Below are 20,658 nucleotides of genomic sequence, written 5' to 3'. Positions count from 1 at the left end.
CACCGTCACTACGACTTCCCTTCTGCACGCCCACACTGCCTCTTCAAAGCTTTGCTCTGGCTCGACCCACCCGAAGCCCCCCCCCCCCCCCCCCCACTCCGTCTGCCTTCTATCCATTCCATTCCTCTACTTCGCCCACCCGCTGTGGCCTGCTGAACCAGCACCCACGGGCCCGTCCATCAAAGAGGAGAACAGGTGCTCCGGCCACATCCTCACTTCCCCCACTTGACCATCCCAGTGGCAGCCTGCATGCACACACACACACGCACACACACACACACACACACACACACACACACACACACACACACACAAACACACTTAGAGAACATACAGTATGGAAAGTCGGGCAAACACCTCTCGTTCAGCTTTTAGGAAATGGCCAAATTTTGGTGATTTAGTGCAGCAACTTTGCTGCAACTGTAACAGTATAGGCTGTGTATGCCACGCACAACGCATGCATATTCATGCACGCCCGCACACACACGTACACTCACACACACACTTATACACACACAGCCATGTTTTTTTTTTTTGGACAAGATACAGCATGGGTGATTTAGTTGACTTTTGCTGTAATTGTAACAATATAAGCTGTGTACGACACACACACACACACACGCACACAAACACACGAATGGCACTAAATCACTTTAAGAGGGGTGACCCAGAGGTATCCCGAAGGCAGCATATGAGCCCTGCCGCAGTTCAACCGTTTCCACCGGGCCCCTATCACTGCTCTACAGATCACATGACACACTGGGGGTGTTGTGGGGTGGGCGACATGTTAACTTCATGTGAGAAAGCTGCAAAAGAAAAAAGAGAAACGTGGAGTAAAAAGTGTTTGTGCTGCTCAATCAGAGAGTCAGCAGATGTCAGGGGAGTTGGTGAAGGGGAGAATTGGCTTGGAAGGGAATGGGGGTGGGCAAGGCCACAGAGGTGGGGGGGGGCTTTGACAGTCGCTCACAGTTGGCACCCAGGATCCATGATTCTTTGGGGCAGGCGGAGAGGGGCAGAGCGAAAGGAGGTTACTGGCTGAGTTGGGCGAAGAAAGAAAGAAAGAAAGACGAACGCACTAGAAAGAAAGCAGCGATGAAAGAGAGGACATAAAAAGAACATGAAAGAAGGAAATTGCCATTAAACACACGACCAGTTAGTTGCTCTCTTCTCTTCATCAATTTCATCTTAAATCCACTCCAGTTCCTCCACCCTGAGGGAGCGCTCTGGTTCTGTCCTTTCTCGCTGTAAGTATGATTCTCTTTCATTGGCAGGCTGCTCACACTCGTCTTCTACTGTACAAGCGCAACACTTGCGTCTTTGTCGTCTTATTGAAGAATATAATATGCCACTGGCCTTCTACTTTCTCTATGGAGTATGTGTCTTGAGAAAGTTAACTGTGCTGCAAAGAAAAAAACCACGAGAAAATTATCTGCCAGTGGAACAGGAAAATTTGACTGAATAAACACACCTAGCCTAAAAATAAATGTGCCAATGTTAGGTTGTGTTCACACTGCAGGTCACCTGCTGATTGTTTTGCCCAATGTGACATGCATCTGTTTTTTCATGTCACTGTGAACAGTACGATTAAAATGTTTTTTTCAGGCTTCTTTCATGTGTGAATATAAATCACATATGTATCCGATGTGATTGCAATATGCACGGCATGTCTCGCTTCCGACTTATATGTCATCAAAAGGCGAAAGAACGTCACAATTGTTCGACAAAACAGACATGCCTCAAAAGCAACGAAGGAAAAGGAAAAACTCAGTGGCGAAAAAAAAAAGATGTTTCAAACCGATAAACATGAGAAAATGTTGGCTCCAGTTGCCCAAAATCATTGAACTTGCCACAAATGCGTCATGACAAGACGCAATTATTTCCATTAACACGAAGCCATGCACAATGTGACGTCCTGTTTTGTGCGCATGAGTGTGACGTCACAGACTCGTTCCGTCCACACTAGAAGTCTTTGTTAATGACTACATAAAAAGATTGGATTATAGAAAAAAAATAAAAATAATTCCAATTGAGCATTATGCCCTTCAGTGTGACTGCCACCTTAGTTTATTTATACTTTATTGTAGGAGTGATCCATCTTCAGAGTTTTTGGAGATATGAGTCGACGTTCAGCCGATTTTTTTTACTTTGACTTGCGAGCACAAATTTGAGATACGAGCGCTGTATGGTGGGCGTACACTCAACTCAACTCAACTCATTTCACAACAGGCGGCAGTTTGGCAGATAGTGAACAATATCTCAAAAAAGAGGTTTCAATCGGTTTATCACCACTCCCAGTTAACGTTTGCGGTCAAACGAAACATTAAACAAAGACAATTGCATGCTGTGTATTTAAAACAACCTCAAACTTTCCATAAAGGTCTGCTAACTTGATGCTAACACATAATGGGAAAAGCGATTGACAAGCTAATGAATAGCATCTTTGTGGCGTTATAGTGCTTTCGGCAACGTATAGTCGAGCACAAATGGCGGAGCAACAGATATAGACAGACAATGTAACGATACTCACAGGCATTTATTCTTTATCCTCTGCGGAAAATGACTTATACTACTGCAGCTTACTGAGTCACTGAGTAGTCGCGATACTCTTTTTTGTTTGTGTCTCCATGAGTGTACTATACTGCCATGGTGGCCAAGTCACACACCAGAAGGAACTGCAATGAATTATTCATGATGCACAAACTTCCCAATTTTTGTTTTTATTGAGTACAATATTATAGAGTGCTATTTTCCTTTTTAAAAACACATGATAAATGTATTGGGTTTTTGTCCGGAAGCTGTAACGCATTCATTGCATTTCTATTAATTTCAATAGGGATAGGTGATTTGACATGTAAGTATTTTGAGTTAGGAGTGTGGTCACGGAACAAATGCAGCCCTATGGGGGGCACAAGCCAGTGCAAACTGTAGGCCGGTCCCAAGCCCGGATAAATGCAGAGGGTTGCGTCAGGAAGGGCATCTGGCTTAAAACTTTGCCAAACAAATATGAGCGTTCATCCAAAGAATTCCATACCGGATCGGTCGTGGCCCGGGTTAACAACGTCCGCCACCGGCGCCGTCAACCTGCAGGGTGCCGTCAGAAATTCGGCTACTGTGGGTCGAAGTCAAAGAAGAAGAAGAGGTGGAAAGTGGGTTCTTCGGCAGAAAGAGAAGAGGAAAGCACAGAGCCTAGAACTGAATGTGGGGACTTTAAATGTTGGGACTATGACAGGAAAATCTCGGGAGTTGGTTGACATGATGATTAGGAGAAAGGTTGATATATTGTGTGTCCAGGAGACCAGGTGGAAAGGCAGTAAGGCTAGAAGTTTAGGGGCAGGGTTTAAATTATTTTACCATGGTGTAGATGGGAAGAGAAATGGAGTCGGGGTTATTTTAAAAGAAGAGTTGGCTAAGACAACATAGGGTGATCTCCAAGAGCGGAGGTAGAAGCACGCAGGTGGATTACATCTTGTGCAGACGATGTAATCTGAAGGAGGTTACCAACTGTAAGGTAGTGGTAGGGGAGAGTGTGGCTCGACAGCATAGGATGGTGGTGTGTAAAATGACTCTGGTGGTGGGGAGGAAGATTCGGAAGACAAAGGCAGAGAAGAGAACCATGTGGTGGAAGCTGAGACAGGACGAGTGTTGTGCAGCTTTTCGGGAAGAGGTGATACAGGCTCTCGGTGGACGGCAGGAGCTTCCAGAAGACTGGACCACTGCAGCCAAGGTGATCAGAGAGGCAGGCAGGAGAGTACTTGGTGTATCTTCTGGCAGGAAAGGAGAGAAGGAGACTTGGTGGTGGAACCTCACAGTACAGGAAATCATACAAGGAAAAAGGTTAGCTAAGAAGAAGTGGGAAAGTGAGAGGACCGAGGAGAGGCGAAAGGAATACATTGAGATGCGACACAGGGCAAAGGTAGAGGTGGCAAAGGCCAAATAAGAGGCATATGATGACATGTATGGCAGGTTGGACACTAAAGAAGGAGAAGATGATCTATACAGGGTGGCCAGACAGAAGGATAGAGATGGGAAGGATGTGCAGAAGGTTAGGGTGATTAAGGATAGAGATGGAAATATGTTGACTGGTGCCAGCAGTGTGCTAGCTAGATGGAAAGAATACTTCGAGGAGTTGATGAATGAGGAAAATGAGAGAGAAGGGAGAGTAGAAGAGGTAAGTGTGGTGGACCAGGAAGTGGCAATGATTAGTAAGGGGGAAGTTAGAAAGGCATTAAAGAGGCTGAAAAATGGAAAGGCAGTTGGTCCTGATGACATTCCTGTGGAGGTATGGAAGCATCTAGGAGAGGTGGCTGTGGAGTTTTTGACCAGCTTGTTCAATAGAATTCTAGTGCGTGAGAAGATGCCTGAGGAATGGAGGAAAAGTGTACTGGTGCCCATTTTTAAGAACAAAGGTGATGTGCAGAGCTGTGTGAACTATAGAGGAATAAAGTTGATGAGCCACACAATGAAGTTATGGGAAAGAGTAATGGAGGCTAGACTCAGGACAGAAGTGAGTATTTGCGAGCAACAATATGGTTTCCTGCCTAGAAAGAGTACCAGAGATGCATTATTTGCCTTGAGGATGTTGATGGAAAAGTACAGAGAAGGTCAGAAGGAGCTACATTGTGTCTTTGTAGATCTAGAGAAAGCCTATGACAGAGTACCCAGAGAGGAACTGTGGTACTGCATGCGGAAGTCTGGAGTGGCAGAGAAGTATGTTAGAATAATACAGGACATGTACGAGGGCAGCAGAACAGCGGCGAGGTGTGCTGTAGGTGTGACAGACGAATTTAAGGTGGAGGTGGGACTGCATCAGGGATCAGCCCTGAGCCCCTTCCTTTTTGCAGTGGTAATGGATAGGCTGACAGATGAGGTTAGACTGGAATCCCCGTGGACCATGATGTTTGCAGATGACATTGTGATCTGCAGTGAAAGCAGTGAGCAGATGGAGGAACAGTTAGAAAAATGGAGGCATGAACTGGAAAGAAGAGGAATGAAGATTAACTGAAGTAAAACAGAATATATGTGCATGAATGAGACGGGTGGTGGGGGAAGAGTGAGGCTACAGGGAGAAGAGATAGCAAGGGTGGAGGACTTTAAATACTTGCGGTCAACCGTCCAGAGCAATGGTGAGTGTGGTCAGGAAGTGAAGAAACGGGTCCAAGCAGGTTGGAGCGGGTGGAGGAAGGTGTCAGGTGTGTTATGTGACAGAAGAGTCTCTGCTCGGATGAAGGGCAAAGTTTATAAAACAGTGGTGAGGCCAGCCATGATGCACGGATTAGAGGCAGTGGCACTGAAGAGACAACAGGAAACAGAGCTGGAGGTGGCGGAAATGAAGATGTTGAGGTTCGCTCTCGGAGTGACCAGGTTGGATAAAATTAGAAATGAGTTAATCAGAGGGACAGCCAAGGTTCGATGTTTTGGAGACAAAGTTAGAGAGAGCAGACTTGAATGGTTTGGACACGTCCAGAGGAGAAATAGTGAGTATATTGGTAGAAGGATGATGAAGATGGAGCTGCCAGGCAAGAGAGCTAGAGGAAGACCAAAGAGAAGAAGACATGATGACAGTTGGTGTTCGTGAGGAGGATGCAGGAGATAGGCTTACATGGAAAAGGATGACACGCTGTGGCGACCCCTAACGGGACAAGCCGTAAGGAAAAGAAGAAGAAGGAAAAAAAAATTTTTTTTCCTTGATTTTAAATATTTTATAGTGGTTAGAGTTTTGTTTTAGCAGTTTTAAGTGTGCTTCACCTTTATTCCAAAGCTTTATTTGTGTGTGTGTGTGTGTGTGCGTGTGTGTGTGAAGACGAAGACGGCTTATGCGCATTTGGCAATAGAGGTCAAATACCAAGTGAATTCTGCAAACATTTTCTGGAAAAACACCCCTCTAAAGTCACATATTATGCAGGACATCATGCAAGAATTCTACAAAATCACACGAGACTTCAGTATGTTGTGATTTTTCAGTTCTTAAAATAAAGAACGCCCGCTAGCTTAATGCCAACATAGAATGTGAAACATAATAGAGCCACTCCCAGAATATGGTCTAGATGTTATTGTAAATATAATCTTTCAAACAACTTCTACTTTAAAACAGGGAGCAACAATACATAGAAACATAGCAGCAGGCAACCTGTAAAAATACTCCTAATACTACTACTACAATACCTGTAATATTACTACTTTCCTATCTGCCATTTTATCACATTTTGACTCAGTATATACTGTACATACAAATTCCAATTCACATAGGAACAGAATACAATTATTTTTAAATATTTGAGAACTGAGGACACTAATTGTTGAACCTTTGTAGGTGGAATTCTTTCCCATTCTTTCTTTATGTACAACTTCAGTTGCTCAACAGTCCGAGGTCTCTGTTGTCCTATTTTGTGCTTCACAATGCGCCACACACTTTCAATTGGAGACTGGTCTAGGCTGCTGGCAGGCCAGTCTAGTACTCGAACTCTTTTTCTACGAAGCCCCGCTGTTGTAAAATGTGCAGAATGTGGCTTGGCATTGTCTTGCCAAAATGAGCATGGACGTCCCTGAAAAAGACGTTGCTTGGATGGCAGCATATTTCACTTCAAAACCTGTATGTACCTTTCAGCATTAATGGTGCCTTCACATATGTACAAGTTACCTATAGCAGTGATTTCCAACCTCTATAGAGCCAAGGCAGATATTTTACAATTGAAAAATCTCACGGCACACCAACAAACAAAAATGTCACAAAAAGTGGTTACATTAATTACTGTATGTACTTCCTACCATCGAATACAATCGCATTTATTTGTTCTGTCTATCACTATGCCTGACTGGCGTAAATAGATGAACAAAAGTACATTATTTCTTGTAAATACATTTTTTTTTTTTAGCAATTAAGCAAAATTTGATAATTTCCCAGGTCACACCTGAAAAGTGCTCACAGCAGACTCATGTGCCACGGCACACTGCTTGGGAATCACTGACCTATAGCGTCAAATTCAAAATGAGTGAATATTTGGGGGGGAAAAAAACAATGAAGTCTATCAGTTTGAACATTAAATATCTTGTCTTTGGATTGTATTCAATTGAATATAAGTTGAAAAGGATTTGCAAATCATTGTTTCTTTTTCATTTGAATTGGGCTTTGTAGATATGCATTTTTTTGTTTGATAAATACTGTATATCACAAATGAGTGTTTATCTTTAGTCCGCCAAAGCTTGTAACAATCCATTAATCCATTTCAGCCCTCCTGAAAAACACCATTAGTTTATTGTGTCTTTTAATGATAAAAAAGTGCTGTATTGTATAAAAACATCATAAAATAGAATGTACAGAAATAAACTGCTTTTACAAAGTGTAATTACAGAATGTATTGTAGTCTTCCTGTGTTGGATGTGTGCCTTTAAGGTGCATGGCGTCATGAGTGACATCTAGAGCAGAAGTCGGGTTGGCCAGTTAGTTTAGTGTGAGTGTCTGGGTGTGAGGTGTGGCTTAGAGCAGGTCCTTTTGAGTGTTCCCATTCTCTATTTGTCTTTGTTTTTACTTTTGCGTTCACTTAACGACAGAAAGTGCATCGGCAACTGTGCACCCAAACATTAACAGAAGCAATGACCTCAATTCTAATATTTGTTCCATTTAATTATACTAATTTATTCCCAACAGTCTATTCACTTTATTTCATAGCATTTGTATACGTTGAACTACCTCCAGCACGAGGATGTGGGTGTTAGATTTTTTGTCTAATCAGAATTCACCCTCTGCGTTTCCATGCTAATCTTATCTGCCAGGGCCTTCCGAATCAGTTCTGGCCAATGTAACGTCAACTATATTAGCAATCGGAGTGTTTGTTTAGCCAATCGCTGAGCGCTGGCCCTCGATGATGTCAGCATTTCTCTGTCCTCTGATTAGTTGGTCAGAGCAAAACTTGTTAAAGCCAACTTTGACTTGCAAAGCATGTCTGTAAGTGATCTGCACTCATTAATGCATTTAATATTCAGCATATCTGGTGATTATACAAAATACATATAACGTTGTCTCACAGTATCACAAACACAAACCTTGTGCCTCACCGGTGGGGATGTAAAGGAATCAACGATTTACAGTATTTTGTTCCATTTAATACTTTTTTTCTCCCTGTCTAGGTTTTCTTTTCTTTTCAAAATTCACCTGTGTCAGGTGAAGTTAATTTTCATGCCAAAATGCTGGCAGTGCGTACCCTTCAAAATAAAAGGCTACAAGCTTAAAAGAGGAAGTCAAACTAAAAGTTGAACATATAAACCATTATGCGAGATAAAACAGTCTCAAATATCTATTTTAACAATGCTATACTTAACTTTTAGCTGGAACATTAATTAATAAATATTAAGTCCATTGGGTTAGTTTCATACACATTGACTAAAGTTCCTTGGTTTGCTATTGATACTGGTTGTAAAGAACCCTGAAATATTAATTTTAGTCTACACTGTGGGCTGCTAAGAAAATGGATGTTCATAATTAGGACAACCTTTATTTAAACCATGCAAACTTTTTTGACCCAGCCCCCTAATAGAATCGGAACCGAGAATCGTTTGGAACCGGAATCGAGACCGGAATCGGGACTGGAATCGCTCAAATTCAAACGATGCCCAACCCTACTTATGGTTTGCATAATTGCAACGTGATGGAATGCGGCCTGGCATTGCATTTAATGTTCTAATGTTATGTAAAAAAAATGCCTTTACAGTTAACAAAGGTTTGAATTTTCTATGGGAAAATCTCACTTTTGGCTGTGTTCAAAGTTCCACTGTATTTTCTGTTTTTCTGTCATGGGGCGAATTTGCCTAACATTGTCAGAATGCTGCTTTTATTTCTCCTTTTTCCTCATCGAAATGGTCTGCGTCGTTATTATCGGGGATGGGTGGGCCGAGGTGACACACTGCGATCGTGACAGTCTGTCTACAGGGAGAACTGCTGATGCCAGAGTTGGCTTGTTAGGTCTTTGCATTCCGAGCTGTGTGTGTGTGTGTGTGTGTGTTTGGTGTGCCTCTATCAATATGATCAGTGGATTCGCAAGCATGTCCATCTCTCACTTCACTGCTTCCCCCACAGTGACACACACAAGAAGAAAAAGAAGAGGTTCCACTGGTCCTGGTGGACACACACCAGGTAGTCCTGCTTGTATCTTTCTTCCGTGCCGCCCTTCAGCGCCGCCATGACGCTGCTGGCCTCCGAGAGGTCACTCCTCATCCGGAACAAGTTCCGCTCAGGTGAGCCTATTGGAATGGAAACAATTAAGTGAGACGACTGCGGCGTAATTGGCCGCATTAGCGTCAATATAAAGGGGTGAAGGTGAGTTGGATATTCAGTCACATGGTGTGTCATGTGATCAATAGCGTGAAGGGTTCGATCGAGGGGAAAGGATTTAGTGACTGCCGCCCCATACTGGGATGCCTCCAATAGATGACTTGTGTACCGCTGCTTGACACGTCCAAGTCCACAACAACACAACACAACACAACAACAGTATCATAGTCTAATTACATGATTATAAAATAACATCATGACCATGTCAAGGGGAAACATGTTAACCTTACAGTAGACAAGAGACAGGACAATCACCAAGAAAATAATAAGATACAATTTAATAAAAACTTGCATGCAAATACAACTTGATGGCTGGCTGAAGAAGTGTCTCCCTATTTCTCTTTAGATGACATAATACTGTATGTACACATGAGCAGGCAGTTATCATCTGCCTCATGCAACCACAAACATCTTTCTTCGTCTCAAAGCAAAGTGATAAGACAATAACAAAGAGCGAGAGGAACAAGGTCTATTTTTTTTTTTTTTTTTTACCTCACATTAAAACAAAAGATTCTGAGGTTATTATTACATTTTAAGGGCAAAAGCATATATATGTTACTTGTACAATCTAATTAAATCTTAATACACCTCTTAATACCACAACTATCAATGTATATAAAATAAAAAACACTATACCTATATGCAATATAACAGACTCGGTATGTGGGACAGTCGCATGCTAAGTCAATATTTATCTAATAACATGACAAAAACATAAAATTTTGAGATAAAATAAATGATAATCACCAGAGATGCTGACTATCAAATTTATTAATCTTTGCAGATTGCTAACGACGTGCTTTGTTAATTGAAGTTGGCTGGAACAATTTTTTTTTTCTCTGACTGACCAATCAGGGAGCGATAAAATGCTGACATCATCAAGGGCCAGTGCTGTGTGTGAGGATCGATTTGAAATCTGGTTTGTTTATAAAAAAAAAAAAAAAAAAAAAAAAAAAAAAAAAAAAAAACAGTCACATTACATCACAATAATGTATAGTTTAAATTACATCAGACAGCACTGAAGTTCAGAAGGCTCTGGGCAGATTAGCTTGATGTGGCAACACAAAGAGGCTGAAATCTGATTGGACAAAGTAATTCAACATCCGCTTATACTGGAAGCAGGGTAGCCAAGAGAAACACTATGAAATAAAGAAAATAGACTGTTGGGAATAAATGAATAGCACTCTGCGTCAATAATACCTGAGCATTAGTATATGTCATTGTAATTTATTTCAGAAATAACACCTACATATGAGTGTAGTGAGGTACAAAAAAAAAATCTAGAAAATATGTAATTTAATTTTTGAAGCAAAACAGTAAAAACGTTGAGATACTTGCATGTCATTTGGACAGCGACAATATACAGTACATGCATCCGCCACATTCCTGAAATTCCATTGGCTTCTTAGAACAAGTACTTCCTGGTTGTCTGGTTGGCGAGCAGCTGTCGTCTTTTGAGCAGCGGCAACGATGTTGTGGTCGTGGAGGCTGTCCCCAAGGTGTACCAACACCTGCTGGAAAACGTTATTCCTGGGTTAAGGGGTGGGCTTAAGGGGAGGGTTGGCAGCTGCTCTCTATGTGTGCCATCATGCGTGTATAAGAAGTGAATGCCAAGACCAGAATACCACTTTGAACACATCTCATCGGTATGATGCTTGCTTATAAATATGTTTTCACCACGCTTTCTCAGCTCCAATTAGTCGTGTTTTGCCATGACAAAATTCATGATATCCCAAACCTAGATTTGGCAAACCCTGCTTCCAGGATCTAATGGATCAACATATTTTCATGTCAACCAGTTCCACACAATTATACAGTGGTGCCTTGAGATACAAGTGATGATGACATACAGGTTTTTCAGAATATGAGCAGTCATTCAAAAGATCTTTTGCTTTGACTTGCAAGCAACAATTTGAGATACAAGCGCTGTAATGTGCTAGTGAACTCGATTCACTTCACAACAAGCAGCAGCTTGGCAGATTGTGAACAATTGTTCAAAAAAGAGGCTTCAAGCTGTTTAATGCCCCCGCAAGTTGAGGTCTACTGGCAAACTAAACTTAAAACAAAGAGTTGTGTACACGTTGTGTATTTAAAAAAAATAACATAGCTTTGCCTTAGGAAACTGTTTAGCTTAATGCTAACAAACACTAACGAGTAGCATCTCTGTCATGGCGTTATAATCATTTAAGCAACAAATATTTGAACGCAAACAGTGGAGCAACATATTTAGAACAACAACTAATATTACTGCAGCTTACTGCGGAGCTGTGACTGTCTCCATGTATATCTGTAATATACCGCCCCCAGGTGGCCACGGAGCATATGCAAGAAGGAGCAGCACAATGTCCACTGAATTGAAGCAAAAAAGTGGCAAGAACTGTTATGATAGAATTATTTTATTTAATTCTATTTAATTTTGTCATTACTGTGTTTTTTTATTTTTTATTTTATAAAATACCATATTACAGAGTCCTATTTTGCTTATTAAAAAACAGTAAAAAAAAAAAAAAAAAAAAAAAGTCTGGAATGGAGCGTGGTCGGGGAATCAATGAAATTCTATTCCAAGGCACCACTGTATATTGATAACAATAAAATATTGTGGTGCCCTTAACAATCGCAAATAAAAAAATCTTGAAGGAGTTTATTGATGGGACACTGCTTCCTATAAATTAAAAATGTTTTGAGTGCATGTCACATTACTCACCAAACAAAATTTTCAAAAGAATTTTATTTTGATTGGTCAGTACAGTACAGGAGAGAGTGGAAATTCTCAATAAATACTGTAGTACTGTAGAATTATTATTATTTTTTGATGAAATGTGACAGATGACTATAAAGATATAGACTGAATCATGATGTTGAACTGGACCTGTGACCTCAATATAGTCTCTCTATATTGTAGATTTTCACCTAATGAAGGTGGATCTTGAACATATCCCCCTATAAACATTTTTGTATAACTGCATACTGTGTCTGAAAAAACATCTGTTTTCAGAGCTTGGGCACATCTCCATAATGTAATGTGTACTAGTGCTCATATGGTGAGTTTAGAACTCTTGTTGAGCTCCTTGTTCACCTGGTACTGATATCAAAGTGAAGTACAAAGTACATTTGCTCAACTTTTGTCTCGCACAAAGTCCATGTTGATGAGTATAGTTCTGGCAGCACCAGGGAGGATGACGTGAGAAGGGGGAGGCGTGAGAGGCTGGGACAGCTGAAGGGGGGATGGGGACTGACTGAAATAGACATTGTGAGAGAGAAATAGTTACTGGCCTCCAACGCCCACCCTGGGCAGACCTCACCTCCCCCCTATCTTCGGTCAGGTCTCACTCAAATGTATCATTGGTGTCACCTGTTTGTGTGTGTACACTTTATGTTAATGGCCAAAATTGTGTGTGTGTGTGTGTGTATATGCAAGCGTTGCAAAGTCATTAGGTAATACAAGCGAGCGTCTCATCTTCACGCGACTCTTCTTTCTCTGTCAAGTGTGATTTATCGATTGGACCGCTGTTTACTTGTCATTCCTCATGGAGCCATTAAAGCCAAACATCATCCTATCAATGCAAATGTATTACTCATCTTTTGATCTTGTCTTTCAGTGCTGCAGTTGAGGATTCAGAACCGAAGGCAGAGTCAGATCAATGCAGACTCGGGTTGGTTTGGAACATTTAACACTTGTGACTGATTCATGCTTTTATTAATCATCTTCGTTGAGTTTTTGTAGATTCTGACATGTCTCACTATAAGACAGGACTGAATAGAACCCTCTCTTTTAGTGAAAAGAGTTACTCCTACTACTTTTGTAACTACAATACTTCTTCCTTAGGCTCACTGAAATGAAATCTAATTGTCATTTTAGTTCTGCTTATATATTCGTCGCGTTTCTTCAGGCTTGAAATCAACTAGTTCCCCTAAAAAAGAACAAAAAGACAAGAGTGAAGCTCTGGTGAGTTGTGTCTTATGTCTATGGATGCTATAAATACAACCCTTGTTATCAGTGGGAACAATGATGTAGTGAAGTGAATATTGTGTGGGCCCTGTCTGTTGTCTGACTTTGCTGCAGCGTCAAAGTGACAAAGTTGCCGGAAGACATCATCAGATGCCCCCTAGTGGAGTCACTGCTGTAACTGTGCAAGGTGATGCCCGGACGAACACACAAGCACAATGGTACACACTTGCAAACAAGTGTGACCTCTTCAAGTCCTCAAACACAGTGACTGACCTCACACGAAAACCAATCAGAGCTGTTACTCACATCTCTGTCGTCAGGCGTGCCCTTTCCCACCTTCAGAGGACACTTCTTAGGCTTTTTTTTTACGGCCCCCACCCCCCAATTTAAAACAGCTCCCAGCCGTTTTAAAATGTCTGTGACTTGCTTTTGTCAAAATACACCAAGCATCTCCAATTATTGCTTGAGTTTATACACCCAATTCCTAGTTATGCTTTCGTTACCATAATGACCAGGATTGGCGCTAGGGTGTTGCAACTAGGCGAGCTGCTGCAATGGATTAATGGCATTTAAATTAATTTCAATGGGCAACATTTATCCATTCATCCATTATCTGAGCCGCTTATCCCCACAAGGGTTGCGGGAGCGCTCGAGCCTATTCCCAGCCATCATCGGGCAGGAGGCGGGGTACACCCTGAACTGGTTGCCAGCCAATCGCAGGGCACATAGAAACAAACAACCATTCGCACTCACATTCACACCGAGGGGCAATTTAGAGACTTCAATTAACCTACCATGCATGTTTTTGGGATGTGGGAGGAAACCGGAGTGCCTCCACACAGGCGGGGCCGGGGATTGAACCCCGGTCGTCAGAACTGTGAAGCAGATGCTCTAACCAGTCGTCCACCGTGCCGCGGACAACATTTATTTGATATAAAATAAAAGTAAGATCTAGTTACAAGCGTGGTCACAGAACGAATTAAACAAATTAAAAGTCAAGGTAGTACTCCATTTGTGTATAAACACTTAAAAAGGTCAATTTTCCATACAACAGTATGTCCCGTTTAATTGTGTGCAAGAGACTACATGTATGGTGCAGGTGTGTTTACTCAAACTTGAAATCTGCTGCTTCTCCTTGGCTGCTGATCTTCACCTTCCCTGGATTAAACCCTCAGAGAAGAGCGAGTCCAGGGCCTCAAGGCAAAAGAAGGCTTGTCGAGACCTCAGAGGGGGGATCCAAGATCCACCCGCACCTGCGCAGCCCAAAGACAAACCACACCTTGAGAACCGTTCGTTATCCACGCAAATGAGCGCACACTGGCCAACGATCCCTCTTTTGTTCGCGTCCTTTCACTTTCATTTCCACAGGTGCCGTCTCTTTCCCGCTGCCTGCAGATGTCTTCGAAGGCGACATCTCGTCCTGCTCCTCGTCTTCGTCGAGCGAGCAACACGTCGTTCACCAACCGGCGGCCTCGGCCTTCACATCACCATCGGGCTTCTCAGATGACCAATTGCTGAGTGACTTGTCATCTGTGGGCCCGCCCCTCAACCACAGTCCAGTTCGCACTCATGTGAGAAAACGATCATGTGATGCAGGGGTTTTCACACATTTTGGGTCCAAGGAGTAACTAGGAGCGTAACTAATTACATGTAATGACATTATGTAACTTCATTAAAAATTATGAAAATTATAATAATAAATATATATATATATATATATATATATATATATATATATATATATATATGTAATTACAACCCATTACATTCCTGGGAGAAAATGTGTAAATTCCTTTTGGAACATTTCCATGATTACAATTTTAGTTACAGTTGAAAAATACTGCAAAAGCTCAGATTTATTTCATATCACTTCCTCCTTCTAATGCCAGACTATATTACATTTCCGCATATTTTTTTATCAGTAATAAAAAATAATCTAAATTAGAAAGTAGTTATATCACTTTGAGAACGTAATTGAAATAGTTACATATTTTTAAGAGGGTAACATCTAAGTATAACCAACTACATTTCCAAAATTATCTTCCCAACACTGCATATACAGTCTTCCCTCACTTTGTGATTCAGTGCAGTCCAATTTTTTAGTTTTTTTAATTGTACTTATTTGCTCCATGGCGCGATTTTGTGGTGATTACCAGGTACTTTTCCACACAGACTGTTATTGCTGACTCATGTAGCAATAAGCGTGAGCCAGGAAGAATGAGTGCTTTAAAGACAGGGAATGTTCAAAGTTTGGGATCATCACGTATAAGAAGCTAAAGTGAAACGTAACTATTGGAAAGTCGAACTGTCCAAAAGTTACTCAACTGCACGTCTCCGGCAAGGTAAACATCGTTAGCTAATGGAATATAGACTGACCACCGCTAGTTAGAACGAATTGTAATCCACAGTAGTTGAGCACACAGCGGCTAAGGCTAAAGCTAAAGCTAGTAAATAGGCGGCACTTTTTACGTCCTCATTTCTTTGAACAGAAAGAATAATAATTATGTCGTGCTGTATGTACAGTATTGCACCTTCTGCCACCTAGTGGAAGAGCATTTAATTGCCTTTTGTGAGTACCGACTTAAACACACTGACTGACAAGTTTTCGCGGCAACTCAGACTGATGTCCGTGTCCTCTCTTAGTCCGGTTTGGCATTGCTCCCGGCAACCGAGGGCATCCGACCGCCGACGAGCGTCCTGCTGAGTGAAAGTAACTCCATGGCAACCATGAGTCGACCAAACGGGATCTTTCTGATCTCCCAGACCACGCCCCTGCTGCCAAAGGTGCGATGGGGATAATGTCATATCATATGTGTGTCATATTATTGCTTTGGATTATACCAGTGTTGAGCGGTCAGCAAGACCTCCTCTGCTAGATTAAACACAACACAGAAGCACCGACCTACAGTTACAACCTGAATTCCATTTTTTTTCCATGAAATCGTAAATTCCCAATAGTCTATTTTCTTAATTACGTAGCATTTCTCTTGGCTGAACTGCTTCTAGTATGTGTATGTAAGATATTATTTTTGTCCAATCAGATATCAGCCTCTGTGTTGCCATGTCACTCTTTAGAATCAGTAATGCCTGCCAATGTCACTTCAATTTAATTAGCAATGGGACTGCTTCCTTAACCAATTAGATTTCAAATTTGTCTTCACAGGGTCAGAGCGTTGGCCCTCGTTGATGTCATTATGAATCTTTACGTTTTTTATTTGTTTTTGTCACATTATTAGATAAAAATTTATTCTGAACTGCTCCAGTTGATGTACATTGCACAGTTGCATGCTGTTATATTGCTTTTTTGTATCGTATTAATGGTTTCTATAGTATAATTGCGACGTAGTAGTGCTGGTATTAAGAGTTGGATTCAATTGGGGAAATCTCCACGGAAGGCCCAGGTACCAAATGCACAGCCCACCACTGGTTTATAATCCGAGTGGATCTTATAAATAATGCAAACTTCAAGTCGTTAGAGTCAACGTTTGACTTGTAAATCAGAATTAGCATGTTCCTTAATGAGAGGAATTCACAGCAAAGTAAGCTACCTGAAGATCTTCACCTTAACAAGATGCTAAAATTCTTCTGTTTTTGGAATCACCGTACTCGACCTTAAGCTGTTATGCATTCATTACTGTCAATTTGCACTTGTGGGAGAGCGGTGTGTATTTGCCCCCCGGGTTAACACATGCACACACAAACAACATGGCCGTGCGTCAGGGCCAACAAAGACTTGTCATCTGGAGATTTGTTAAGAGTTTAACCTTCACACGGAGCAAACGCTGTCAAACAACATGGACACAGCTTGACATTTCCCCCGCGTCACATCTTATAAACGCCAGCCTTGGAGTGACTCCATGGAACCTACTTTGAACCCTTGCAGACAGCTCGGCCTCCCAGTCCTGCCTGTTCCTCTTCCCTGACGCCTGCCTCTGCCTTTAACCTCAACCATCTTGCTCGCTCACGGAAACCACGGGAAAACAAACCCAAGATGAAGAAACTCAAGTATCACCAGTACATTCCTCCCGACCAGAGGGGGGCGTCTGGGCCTGGAGGTAGCGTATTGCTTTGAATGCTTCTCGGCCAAAACTGGAGGCCTGTGCTTTACCTGTGGTGTGTACCTTTTAAGGGGGAGGAGCCAAACCGAGGAGCCCTCCTACCCAGCCATTAAACCCGGCAGGTTCTCAGCTTCTCAAGCAGCAACAGGTCTGTCTGCAGCTGCAAATCCTTCAGCACCAACAGCAGCAGCAGCAGCAGCAGCAGCAGCAGCAGCAGCAGCAGCAGCAACTCACTGTCGTACCCAGGTATCTAGTTATGTCCAGATTAATGGCATTTCAATTACTGTCAATGGGGACTATTGATTTTATATACACGAATAAACTAAGTTACGAGATGGGTCAAGAAACAAATTAAACTCATAAGTTAAGGTACCACTGTAATTGAAATAGCTGGCAACCAGAGCAGAGTACTAAGATGTTTCTAGGAAATTGATGGTTCCAATTTTAACTCCAGTGGAGAACAGAATTCATCTGGAGCTCTGCCCCTGAACCCTCAACCTGTTCCTGCAACCACCAACCACACGCCAAAGGACACAAACAATGCGTCTAAACTTGAGCTCCTCCCTGCAAATCTGGTGGATCTCAAAGTAAGGGAAGCGACTGTGTAAATCCAGAAATATCTAGAACCTCATCAGTCATATTCACAGTTTACGCTGAAGACAACCTCGAATGACCTCATGTGTTTTGCCTCCTCAGGTGTCAGAGCTGAGGCAGCAGCTGCGTAAGCGAGGCCTCCCTGTCTCCGGCACTAAGCCTGCTCTGTTGCAGCGCCTTCGTCCCTTCCAGCTCACCCCCTCATGTGTCACTCCTGTTCCCCTCTGCCAGCTGGGGGGCAGCATGGAGCCCCTGAATCCCTCTCACCCGCTCCTGGCCCACCACAGCCCCAGCTCCAGCTGCAGCTCTGGAGATTCACCTGGAAGCAGCCCGAACCAACAGATGTACATCCATGATCACGGAGTCCCGAATGGCATTGTAAATGTTGCCCTGAATTGCTTCTCCAATGATCTCTCCGTTAGTCTGTCTGGTGAACAGTGTGGTCCTATCAATGCGGTGTTCCTGGCTCCTGCCTGTACCACCTCTGAAACTCCAATTCCCAATTTACCCATGTCATCGTCCTCGCCCCTGCAGTGTGGTACCACCTGGAGAACTGAGCTCGGTGTGGAGTTTGACATGAAAGAGAGGATGAAGTGCAGGGCAAGAGATTCCTCTGCAAACGCTGTCAATGAAGTGAGGGCAAACACTTTGGTCTCTGGTTTTTGGTGAAGACCTACATTACTCACAAAATATTAGGAATATTTGGCTTTTTCGAACTGAATTTCAAGATTAACCTCAAAGGCACTATCACCTTTACAGGCAAAGCTAATACTTGTTTCTCTCTCAACTTTTGAATGCACACATCTAGCTGTTCTGTTTCAGTACTTTTTGCACAACTTGCCATTTGTTAACAAGGAGCTAAATGTCTCTTCATCAGTCCTCTTCATCATGCTTCTCACATTTTGACATCATGATATTAGGACCACACGAACCAATTGACCGATAGTATCTTGCGATTGCGTGGCTTCAAAGAGGATGGAAGTGCCCACTGTGGTTGTAGTGTCATCAGAAGATTACAAGAGATACAGATAGACTGAAAGAGTCACAGAAAGGCATGGACGTGGACATCCTTGGAAATATCGTGGTCCATGAATGGACCACACACCTGTTTTGCCATCCTGAAACATGCAACAGTAGGACGTGCATTCAAAAGTTTAGAGTAGGTAAAATAAGTTCACCTGTTGAGGTTACTCGATAGTACATTTTTGGCTCATCCTAAAATTTCACCTGAAAGCTGAATATCCCTAACTCATTGTGAGCAACGTATATCTTTTATACCTTTTTACTCTCTGTCTATATAATAGTCGTGTGCTAGATCCCTTCATCCATTCCTGCAACAGGAACCAGGATGCATGAGAGGGAACCGGGAAACGGATGTCGAAACAGAGGTGTTGTTTACACAGGTAACAGTAGGACATCTCTTAAGTAACTCTTAACACCAGTCAACCAACAGTCATTTATTTTACTCCTGCGTGAAGGTGTTCTGCTCCCAGCCGTGCCCCAGCGATATGATTGACCGGGACTTTGAGTTGCCAGTAGAGATCACTGCAAGTCCTGGCCAAAACTCGCCTGGCATTCGTAGCTTAGAGGAGGAGCTGCAGGAGGCCATCCAGAAAGTACAGGTGGGTTCGCGGTCACAATCTACCAGAGGTGGCAAAAGTACTCACACTCTTTACTTAAACAGAAGTACAGATACTCACGTAAAAAAAAAAAAAAAAAAAAAGTCTTAACTTCGTGACTTCCCACCACTGCCATCGACTCAGTGTGCAAAGTAGATGTTTTACTTATTTTTCTCGTCAATAGCTGTACCCTCGACAGTCGATAGATGACATTCTGGATGAGCCCATTGTTTCTGTTGGTGAGTAGCTAATAAATAAGAAACTAACTCTTAAGATAGTCACTGGCTTGATACATTTCATGGCTTCCTTTCTAGACTCTGTCAACGGCTCTATTGACAATTCACTTATACCGTCATCTCCTCCTCCTCCTCCTCCTCAAGTCGATCAGTCCCAGAAATCCCAGCAGCACTCCAAGGATAGTAACTTCCTGCCTCTTTGCTCCTCGCTCCTCCTGGAGCTCCCCCCGTCTCCCGCTGTGATCTCCCCGAGTCACATCACCCCTGCGCCGGCGCCTCCACCCATTTGTACCTCCCCTCCGCTGCAGTCCACCAGAAAGTCGCGGAAGCGGCGAGCCCAGGCCATGTTCGACGCCGCCGAAATCCTGGAGACTCTGACGTCTGGTTTGCGACCGATCACTCCGCCGGCGCCTCCGTTTGCGGAGACCGACTTTGGTCTCGGATTCGGATCTCAACATCAATCGAGTGTTGGATCTGATGATAGAGCAGTGGTGAGGATGTGTGTGGAGAGCTTTGTGCCAATTCGTGTAGAATCCAACATCCATCCATCCACCCACTAACCATTTTCTGTTCTTCCATCCATTATCATTTCATGCATCTTTTCTTCCTTCCTTCATTGTGCTACCTAGTACTCAGAAATCTCAGTCTTCCTTGATTCGTTCCTGGAATCCCTGCAATTTATACCAAACAATCCATCCCACCTACAGTATCTCCTTCCCTACCTTCCTTCCGTCTTTCCAATACATGCATTCTTCCTTTTATTCTCCCTCCCTAGCCAAAAATCTTTTCCTCTCCCTCTTTTCCACTACATGCAGCCTTCCTTTCATCCAGTATTTCTTAAAACCCAACAAATCCTCACCCTTCCTTCCAGTGCACA

General features: G+C 42.6%; 1 protein-coding gene across 1 annotated transcript; it reads left to right on the top strand.

Moving 5' to 3' along the window:
• Positions 1–1,008: 1,008 nt before the first annotated feature.
• On the top strand, positions 1,009–20,343 carry si:dkeyp-69b9.3 (myocardin). The gene is given in 17 exon segments (XM_061675669.1): positions 1,009–1,244; positions 9,071–9,228; positions 12,925–12,978; positions 13,216–13,271; positions 13,389–13,461; positions 14,450–14,563; positions 14,643–14,845; positions 15,918–16,058; positions 17,158–17,329; positions 17,404–17,578; positions 17,787–17,919; positions 18,029–18,559; positions 19,231–19,329; positions 19,405–19,548; positions 19,730–19,784; positions 19,860–20,221; positions 20,223–20,343. Coding segments are annotated over 16 exon segments (2,421 nt in total). The 5' UTR covers positions 1,009–1,244; positions 9,071–9,173; the 3' UTR covers positions 20,277–20,343.
• Positions 20,344–20,658: the final 315 nt, after the last annotated feature.

The sequence above is a fragment of the Phycodurus eques genome, chromosome 4 (assembly GCF_024500275.1).
Source record: "Phycodurus eques isolate BA_2022a chromosome 4, UOR_Pequ_1.1, whole genome shotgun sequence".
NCBI lineage: Eukaryota > Metazoa > Chordata > Actinopteri > Syngnathiformes > Syngnathidae > Phycodurus > Phycodurus eques.
The sequence above is the reverse complement of the archived record's forward strand: the minus strand, read 5'-3'. Positions and strand labels throughout refer to the sequence as shown.